The sequence below is a fragment of the Sparus aurata genome, chromosome 4 (assembly GCF_900880675.1).
Source record: "Sparus aurata chromosome 4, fSpaAur1.1, whole genome shotgun sequence".
In the NCBI taxonomy this organism is placed as follows: domain Eukaryota; kingdom Metazoa; phylum Chordata; class Actinopteri; order Spariformes; family Sparidae; genus Sparus; species Sparus aurata.
The window spans coordinates 12,532,986-12,543,525 of record NC_044190.1 but is presented as its reverse complement, the minus strand read 5'-3'; the positions used below and the strand labels follow the sequence as shown (position 1 = coordinate 12,543,525).

General features: G+C 38.5%; 1 protein-coding gene across 1 annotated transcript in view; it reads right to left on the bottom strand.

Annotated features, from left to right (window-relative positions):
• The window catches only part of LOC115579627 (neural-cadherin), a 330,871-nt gene that overhangs the window by 61,680 nt on the left and 258,651 nt on the right, over positions 1–10,540 (bottom strand). Inside the window, exon 28 of the mRNA XM_030413177.1 lies at positions 2,656–2,783. Within this exon, the coding sequence (XP_030269037.1) occupies positions 2,656–2,783 (128 nt within the window). The remainder of the gene's footprint in view (positions 1–2,655; positions 2,784–10,540) is intronic.

Below are 10,540 nucleotides of genomic sequence, written 5' to 3'. Positions count from 1 at the left end.
GCAGAAGGTTCAGAAGTCTTTGGTTAGGTAATAAATGATTCATGGTTATGGTAAGATTCTTGGCTTCTGATTTGTACAATAAATCTCAGACCGCAGATCTGTCCTTGCTGCTGTTGATCTAACTCTATCACACAGCGGCAGCTTATCCTACCAGAACACACAACTGGGTTGGGTAAGCTGCTGCCAACAAATTAATAGATACACATGTGACTTAGATAAATACCACTGCGATGCTGAATAATACCTGTTGTAATAAGAAAAGTCACAAAGCATCGTTGTTCATGCAATTCTAAATAAAGGTACGTTCGTGTACTCGTTTGGCTGCTCTCAATAATGAGCAAATAAGCTCTGTGTTTGTGTTTATGCAGGAGTCAATGTGAAGCTGACCCTGAAGCAGTTTTTCCTTTCTTTAAAAAGAAATATAGCAAATATAAAAGATAAACAAAACTTGTTTCTGTCAAGATTTATGTGAGCTGCCTAACTGAACAATAATTGCACACGTTTCAGTGGCAGACCAGTGGCAAGGCAGGGTTCCTGATGGCAAGGCCTTTGTCTAAATGGTTAGACTGCAATTAAGGTTGCGTAAGCAGTGTTGTCGTTATTTTAAATGAGGGGTCTAAATGTTAAATGAGGCAAATGTAAGTTTAATTTATCTGTTTTAGGTTATAAACAGGCTGACTATGAAAAGGCTTACAAAATTGGACACAGTCCTTACTGAAGTGGTCCTCATCCAGTTCGCAATGAGATTCACAAAAAAGGGTTCAGACAGAGAGAGTCCAGCTGCTTTAAGGTGAGACTGTGAGGCTTTCAGGTTGTGTTATATCAAAGACTCTAAAAATAGGATCTCAGACTGTCTTCTTGAAATCCAATTGGGGCAAGAACTATAAGGCAGTGGTTATGTGTGAGCCCTTGGAGGTGAAGAGCTCCAGGCGATCCTCAGTCAAATGATGATTAGCTTAATTTCACTCTAATTAAATTCACTTGAAATGATCCTAGGAAGAGAATGTCAAAGGAGGACTATTGCAATCATTCGTCTCACTCTCACCGCTATCATCTCCCTTTGCAGAGCGTACAGCGCAGACATTTCTACAATACTAAATCATCAACTAACACCGTCCCCACTTGGGTCCCTAATAATCATTTCAAATAGATCTGCATGGAGCCAAATGTGTGATACAGTATTTGGAGTATGTGACGTGAAAACATTTTGTAACCTAAGCTCTAAGTTGCAATGAATAGAAATGTCACCTGAGAAATGTTAACTGATTCACAATTATGACAGGATCACTTATTGATTTCTCCGGACAATAACATTTAGTTTCAATATGGACATGCTCCAAAACAACAATTATTACTCCAGCAATACTTTTTGCTGTTTCTCAATTCCAGAATACCCTGATCTACTGTATGTGCAGCTTGTTCACTGACTACTGATGTTCAGATTAATTCAACAGGCATTTTATCATTAACAATTTTTGCGAACTAACAATGATTTACAATGGCCAGAACAACAGCTCAAGTGCATACAAGTATAAATGTATAAATGTGTTGAATACATGGACCAATATTACGAAATATAATTGAATGCATGTAAAGTTGAAGTACAGCAGCAACTTGTTTCCATAGTGATTCTGATTCATTAAAGCAAACAAATAATAAATAAATACAAATTAACTGAAAGTTACATTGCTGCTTTTTTTGTCCTTCCCATTGGAGAAAGCCATACAGAGCAGACTAACAACGACACTGCTACAGTGAAAGAGACATCATATCGGTACCTCCAAAAGCAGTATAAGAAAATCTGCATGGCCAAAGATGATTTTAGTTTTTTGTGGCTTAAATTCTCAAATCACATTCTGATGGGATTCAGTTTTCACTATGCATATTTAGGCATCAAGAAGCATTCAAATTGTGTGTTACACAAAATTTCCCATGATAAATGTATAGCCAATCAATGTCAGTTGTAATTACCTGCACGCCAAGTGAGTTTAAATCAAACTGATTTCACTCAGCAAAGGTGTTTGTGGATGTTCATTAAGTGTAAAGCTATTGCCATATCAAGCCAACACAGGTGCAGCACAGCCATATGTGTGTTAGTTGTTTATTGGCCATTGTGGCTAATTCATAAACATATTAATCACTACTCTCTCCTACTTTATAAGTGATATGCCTATGTGTAGCCTTAAATGAAATTTTGAGCATTAACATAACCATATCTATTCTTAATGAGAGTTCATAGACAGATTACAATGGTTTCTAGCACCTGCCAAAAATATAATTCATATAAATATTAATACTTATTTTTAAAAAGCAACTCTGAGAATATTGGCAGACAAAAAAATCTGTTAGTAGGTCAGGTCAGTAGAAATGTTCAGTTACCTGCCACAGTAGGAGGCCTAACCCTCCTTGTAAAACCTTTCCTTGCATAAGTAATGGGCATATCTCATTCAATTTGAGAGCAAAAAGTATAGATAAAGCTATTAGTATAAATTGCTAGCCAACTTACATTGATTTACAAATCTAAGGATTTAATGCAGGGTAACATTTCTTGACTTTAGTGATGAAACATGTCTAGTATATCAAAGTATGAAATTGCTTGAAGCTTATTTGCCAAATAAATAGTGGCTGGTGTTAAATAGGTAAACAAAGTCCCACCTTGCTGCTGCTGCGGACATCCAGCCGATGCCATCGTCTGTCTGCCACATTCACGTTGCCTGGCAACTGTAGCACCACTGTGCCAGAGCCATGGTTGATTTTCAACGTGGGGGTCCCATCTATTAGCTCTAGATGAAGAAAAAGAAAGAGGGAGACAGGGAGGACTGGTGAGGGGTGAGATTACTTAGAAGTCATTAGGTCTGAAGAAAGATTGAGTTTAGAGAACTGCAATCAATAGTTTTGGTTTGAAGCTGTTGACAACCAATATTATGTGCTGGTAACTCAAAATTTAACTAGTGTATACAGTGTCTTATCTTATAAAGTGCTCACTGACAATGAGGTATGTAACTTTCCAAATTGCTGTTATTGTCTCTGTATATTAGCTTTAATGAGGATTACTGCACAGAGCCTGTGGTGATATTGTTTTTTCTTCACATCTCACGGCAGTCGACAAACATCAGACAAAAGTTATTACTTTCTATTTTCTGACCTACTCAAATGGGAAATTAAAAGTTAATGAAGTGGCTAAGGCTGCTTGTGTGCGCGACACCATATGTAAGGAATTATGGGAATGCATGTCCACAGACCAGCATTGGCAATCCATCATCACAAATGCTGAACTTCAAACATCCATGAAGACACATAACACTGAACACTAAGCATCTTGGTGTTCCTGCTTATAAATTACGGAGGCTGCAGGGACTTCTTCATGCTACAGCAGCTTGTATTTACAGACGCAGACTTTCTAAATGTCAATTTCTGGACTCTATTTTGGACACTGACTGAGCTATTTTAGTCCTCTTACGGTACATTATCGAATATTCTCCTGGCCTTTTGTGTGAAGTCAAAAGGATAAAACTGTCACTTTATATAGACTGACCATGAAATGTATTCCATAGACAAAAGCTGCAATGACCAATGCAATCGATCCAAAGACTGAAGTTTTTCCTAACGATCATCGAATCAAAAACTGTTCAGTTTTTTCATTAGTCCAGTCTGTATTTTTTTGTGGCAATGACAACAAAAAGTAAACTTATGGTAAAGTCTAAGCCACATAAGCTAATTTATTTACATTCTAACAAGAAATGTGGAAAAGAAAACAACTGTGACTGCAGTGACATAAACAAAAATATTGAAATTATGGCTTATGTCAAGACTGCAGAGTGTCTCTGTTGGCTGTACTCAATTAAAAAATAATAATAGGCTGTTACAGTTCATGCCCATTAGCTTATTGTTCCTGATTTTCCCTGCTGCTAGGTTAAACCTCACTCCCACTGGCTGAATAAGGGATTCAGTTTCCACTGAAAAACGTGTTATGTTTCATTTTCAGGACTCCCATTTGGCACCTTCCTGGCTAACTCATAGTCTTACAAACTGAAACAGTGACTGTATGCGTGCTGCAACTATAATCAACACTGGGATAAAACTTCAGTGTGAATATCGCTAACTTCCATGGTATGACATATGTCTTCATGCTCAAGTCAGTAGAAGTTGGAATTCAAAAGAGGCCAACAAGAATCAAAATTTTCTTCTTAGTGCTGTTCTACCCCCTGTGTGTCTGACTTCAGCTGAGCTTTCGTCATCCATCTTACTGCATCTCTTGCGATGTCAGTCTGTCTGTCAGCACTCTTTCATCTCCCGTCTCTCTCTTTTACCTCGTACCGTGCTTCACTCTTTCATTAACTTTTCACTGTAACTGACATTTTTGCAATGTGCTGCTTTCAAATAATTCACAAATGCTTTCTACTGACATTTTGCTTTTTACTGTGCCTTTGAGAAGCCACTCTTTTCTACAAGGCTTACTTATGACGTGTATTGAGATGCATTGATTCTTGTTGTTTGTGTGCAACAACTTTATCACCACCTTCTCAAATGATTTCATATCATGAATCTTACCACATTTTCACCTTGAGCCAGATGCAATTAGGTGTTGCTGAGCACAGGGGAAGCTGCTCCTCTCAAATTGCCTTGTCAAGGCTAAGATGCACCTTTGTGATGAGTAACCCATACTTGATTATGCTGCCATTAATATGGGTAAAAAAGAAAATCAAAACCCCGACACTGTTATTTTTCAAGCAACAGTGAGTGCAAAGTTTGTTGTTAGCCTCTCTTTTACTTTCAACTTCCTTCAATTACCTGCAAGTTGATTTAAGGCACTCCAGCTGAAAGATGAGTTGCTGCTGCACTTCAGGAATGATCCAATTAATTTTAATACATTGGTTGAGGCCAGACAATTGAAGAAAAGAACAGAGTAAATTCAATATATCAATTTAATCCAAAGTCTCCCTCCTTTGTTTAACTTGGACACTTTGTCACTCCCCCCACATCTCTGTAACCTCATTCATTCCCTTCTCTCATTTACTGGCCGCGTGGGATCCCTCACTTTTTTTTCTTTTTCATCTCATACATCTCAGTCTTTTAGTCTCCATTCTATAAGCTGCCCCCTCTCTACCGTCAAGGGGCATTTCCTTCTTTCATGAACTCCAGTGTATGCTAACACTATCATCACAACTCTCCCTTTACACCCACACTGGGGCAGCCAGATAAGTCTGAGCTGGCAGTACACTCAAGGCCACAAAAGATCTGACAATGTGCATTTCTGCACATGCACACTCACACAGACAAGCAGCCAAAAACAGTTAAAAGCTGTATTGACCAACCAATCATCTGGCACAGCTGTAGAGACTTCTTGTCAAGATTGACGTGACATTTTCCCAAGAGATGAACATAGACTTCTGAGGTCTCAAAGGAGGAACGCAGGGGTGAAGTGAAGCAGCAAGAAGAAAGCGATAGCAAGAGAGGGAGTGAGAGTGAGAGGAAAAAAAGAAGCAATGAGAGCAACAAAGGGTTGTAAGAGCCAAAGTAAGGCAGAGGGAGCTTTGGAGGAGAGCAAGAAATGAAAAAAGTAAGGGTGGAGGAGGACAAAACAAGTGTGGCGATTTAGAGAGGAAAGATTAGGATTAGTGATCGAACACGAAGCTGGGAAGAAAGCCAACTAGCAGGATGACAGATGACAGGTGGAAAGATGGACAGTTAGAAATAAACAATGTAGACAAAACAAAGGGGAAAAAATGAAGGTGATGAGTAGAGAAGAAAATGATGATGGATGGAACAAATAGAAAGCAGATGGAGGCAGCAAAGAAAGAAAGAATCTGAGTTGATGAATGTTGCAGTCCTCTAACTTCATCAAAGGAGTGAGAGTCAAGTTTTGCTTTGTTGATTGATTTAATGACTTTATATTATTTTTGTTAATGAGCTGAACAGGTTTAAAGCAATTCAAGCCGTGTGAGTAAAATGTTCTTTGTCTCCAACAAAGAATGTTATGAACCTGAATTATTCATCAATGCTGTCTTCCAAAATCTGTAATGAAACTGGCACAGATTTTTACCAAACGTTGTATCACAATCAAGACAGGTTTGTTGCCAAGTAGGTTTTCACCAGTGTGGTTTTTTGCCTTTATGTGTCGGGGCCTAAACAAACAAAAAACATAGCGAGTAGAAAAATGCAAAAAAAAGACTGAAAGCGGGTAGTGCAGGTGAAGGAGAATACATAGAAAATTCACTGTAATGAAAAAATAAAAATAAAAATAAAAAATATATATATAAATTAAAAAAAAAAAAACTATTAAAAATCAATATCAGCACTTCTGTGCAGGAATATGTGTCTAATGGAAATGAACAAATTGAAATGTTCACAGTATGCAATATTTAAATATTTGAAGTAATCAAAAAAGATGGAATTGAAAAGATATGTGTGTTAATGCTCTGAATCAGATGGCAAATTCTGTTATCTCATTATCTAGAAACTATGAAAGTGGGACTGGAAGCAGGACAGATAATGTCCGTCAGTTACAATGAAATAAATATCTGTAATCCATAGTGATTTTTAACCTTTTCAACTGGGACAAAAGAAAAGGACACCGTAATTATGATAGACTAAAATGGAACCTTTGAGAGAGAAGCCTGTTGAGACTAAAATCAACATTGAATTTATCCTGCTAACATAAACTGACTTAAATTATATGCTTCTGTGCCACGGAAGTCTAGTTCTCCAACAGCAAGAGGGGGAAAATAAAGGAGAAGGATAGATATGATGTTTAAACATTAATTTTGGATCAATCACCATTAATGATTGTAATATTTTCCATCCATTCATTTTCAGCTTTGAGATCATTCTGATGTGTTCTCACAGCTGGATAATCTGCTGCATGTGTTTTGCAAAAAATGCATTTCAAGGTTCAGGCAGTGAAAGGGCTTTAATGTGAAACCCAATGTTGGACGATGTCTTTGCATCAGATAACCAAAGGTCTGATCTACAGTTGTTGTAGTAGTACATTCTCAACACTTTGCTGGGAGAGGTTGTAAACATAGCATGGGGGAAGTTATGTTTGATTTGAACTACATGTATAAGAAAACTTGAGAGGAAAGAAGCTCAGAAAACAAGGAGCAAAAAAAAAAAAAGAAATCACATCAGAGGAGCCCTGTAAAAACTTTTGGTTAGAAGAAGAAAGTGTTATACACAGTTTGGAAAAAAAGCGGGAACTGGATGGAAATTGGCCTGCAATTATATACCACTTTTCAAGTCTACCAACCAGTCAGAGCACTTCAGCATATACACACATTCATACACTGATGGCAAAGACTGCAGTACAAGGTGCCGGCCTGCTTATCAGTAGCCATACAGTGCTTTCTATTCAAAGAATCCCATGATATTTCTTTTCTCAAGACATTCACACTAACAGCAAAGCAATTTGTGTTTCAGCATATTTCAGCACCAAGAACACTTCAGTACCAAGAACACTTCCCTTGAAATGGAGGAGCTGCGGATCAAACTACTGACCATCTGATTAGTGGATGACCTGCTCTGCCTCCCGACAATCTGGCAACACTGGATGCGTGAACAGCGCCTATGTGAGGCGTTACGTATTGCTTTTCATTTCGGCACCAGTGTTAACACATTTTAACGGCTAATTTGGCTGCGTGAGTCACGTTTCTCACGCGCGTGTCAAACAAAGCTGCAGCACCGCTTCATCTAGAGATTCAGAGTCACATCTATTTTTACCTCGAAACACGCATGGTTCAAGCAAAAATAGACCTCAAAAAACAGTATTTTTGATCTCATATTGAGATAATACCAGTGTTATACTACAGTTTTAATGTCGGTTTCTCTAAAATATCTCACAGACATGAAGAGAATACACACAACATTTGAAGGGCAATTTTGTTCCTTTCTCTCCTTCCCGCCCTCTCTTTTCAAAACATGACAGAAAATCATGTCAGCATATTTATTAATAATTATCAAGGGCAAACTCTATGGAAACAGAAAGGGCAGGCAGGAGCTGCACTGCAGCAGCAACGCTGGCTTTGTGACCCACAGCCACCCCATATCAGTATCCAGTGCACACCCTGAATTAAGGTTTCTGAATTCATATCTGGAGAGAAAAGTCAGACTGGTAATCTCGCAGCCAACACAATATATCTCTTATTTCTTTAGCTCGATTCCATAGATGCGTATGAACAGAACTTTGTTGCCTGCTGGATAAGGTAGAAATAAAATACAAATGTCTTGTGCACTAACAAACACTTTGGTATTAAAAATCATACAGCCTTATATTTTGTTGAAGGTTCTCAGTCATGTAGGTCATGGTATTTCTAAGTGCTATATCGCAGGCAACAGTCGGAAACTGAAACACGTCCAGTTGCCTATGAGACAGCACTTAAAAATAGAGCCTTATAGTTAGATTAAAACAAAATTCAAAATGTACAGATAATTGTTCCGATGGCCAGCATCACATTTTTGCTAGCCATAAGGACTGCTGACTTTCTCTTTTACAGCTTTAGAGAAGTAAGTTAAATTAAACTGAACTGAGCGAAAGAGCTACAGAGAGTGAAACAAACTGAAGCGAACAAAGAAAAGAATGTGAGATTTTAGCCAGAAAGGCTGGCTGGAAGTGCAGTGGGCTGGCAGGCCAAATGGGAGCATCTTCATAGGGGTCGGCACGCCTTTTAAATGCTCTGGATGTACCAGGGTTAGGACAAGACTTTGCTCTTAAAGGGCTCATCTACACAACCAGGATTCTTTTCTGCTACTCATACGTAATTCATTACCTCCTACTCTGAGACAGACAAGAGAGAGAGAAAGAGAAAGAGAGAGAGAGAGAGAGAGAGAGAGAGAGAGAGAGAGAGTTTGAAAGAGTAAATGTGTGTGCTTTGTGTGCAAGGAGAGCTTGAACTCCCACAGAGTTGGGGGCTCTTAAATATGAAAAATGTCCTCCTCTTCTGACGGCCTGAGGATACACAGGAGTCAAACCGAGAGCATATGGACTGCATAAACAGCATTACAAATCACACTGCTACACACATACACCCACTCATCACCCACCCACGCACGCACACACACACACACACACACACACACACACACACACACACACACAAGCAGTCACATACGTATACGCTAATGCCCAGAGAAGTCAGCCTGTGTACGAATCAGCAGGCGATGCAGTGAGTGCAGAGCGGAGAGCTTCTTCTATAAACGATCTGTCAGCTAGCTAGCCAGCCCCACAGCCAACCCATATTGGATCTCTGCAACCAGCAGCAGTTCCTATTTGAAAGCTGTAGCAGTGCTAAGCTGGGAGGTAATGCTACAAACAGCTCTGTGGAAACGGATCCCCATGTCAAAGTGAATCTGTATGTATGCTGTTGCTTGCTTGCTTTATCCTTTTTGTTCCCCTTATGGACTTTTCTCATCATTAAATCCTCCTTTCTGATATTTCCAACCATATAAAGTGTAAGTATATGTTCCTCTTGGTTCGAGGGAGGAGTTAAAAACTAAACACACACTCCCGCCAATCCTTATCTCACCCCTGCTGGCAAACTTTTTCCATTCTACAAAGTCGCTGTAATTACACAAATTAAATTTGTCTTGTTAATCTGTGTATCGATTGGACAAGCACTGGCCTCTGGTTTTTGCATGTGTGAGTTTGTGTGAGTGGGTAGCCCTGTGTTTGCTGTAGCATCTCTGAGCAAGAACACTTCCGGCCACGTTTGACATTTATTGTTGATCTCGCCGGACACAAATCATTACCGTGATGATTAAACTCCTTAATATAGCTGGAGTCAAAGCGTTACATTTCCTGATCAAGTCATGGTTTTGTGATGCCAACAAAGTTCCAATATATGTGGTGCCAGGAGTATTGATAAAACTGTCTATATTGGATGACCCGCAAAAGTGCAAGACCTGGAGAAATGATGTAGTGTCACTTTTGTACATATACATATAAACCCTAATATAATCAGAATTAATATTGGTTAATATTGATTGTTTATAATAAAGAATCAATACAAAAATAAAATGGAGATGGTTGAAGAATGTTCAATAATTTATTTATTGTTACACGGGAAGATCAATACCTCTGTCATGTCTATACTGTAAATATGAACCCCTTGCCAGCCATCAACTAGCTTAAATTAACTTCCAGACTAGAAGCAGTGGGAAGTAGCTAGCCTGACTATGTCTAAATGAAAATTAAATACACAATACCAACACTTATAAGACTTATCATTTAAAATGCAACAACTTTGTTTAATCCATACAAAAAGATGAAAAACTGTCACATTGTAGTTTATGGGGGACTGGAGTAATATCTTGGGTGGCACAGTGATTTTCTGGAGTCTTCTGTGGTCTCCTGGAAACATTATGGTGAAAACAAGACTAAAGGTAAATGGCTATAAGTGAATAAGCAACTTTCCCAAAATTTGAACATCTCATTTTAGGTATCAAATCCAAGTTACTACTGGGTATAAAAATGTAAAATGATCATCGGTCAACATGCTGTGTTTTGACAAACCTGACTGACAGACTGCCAAAAAATTATCAAATTGAT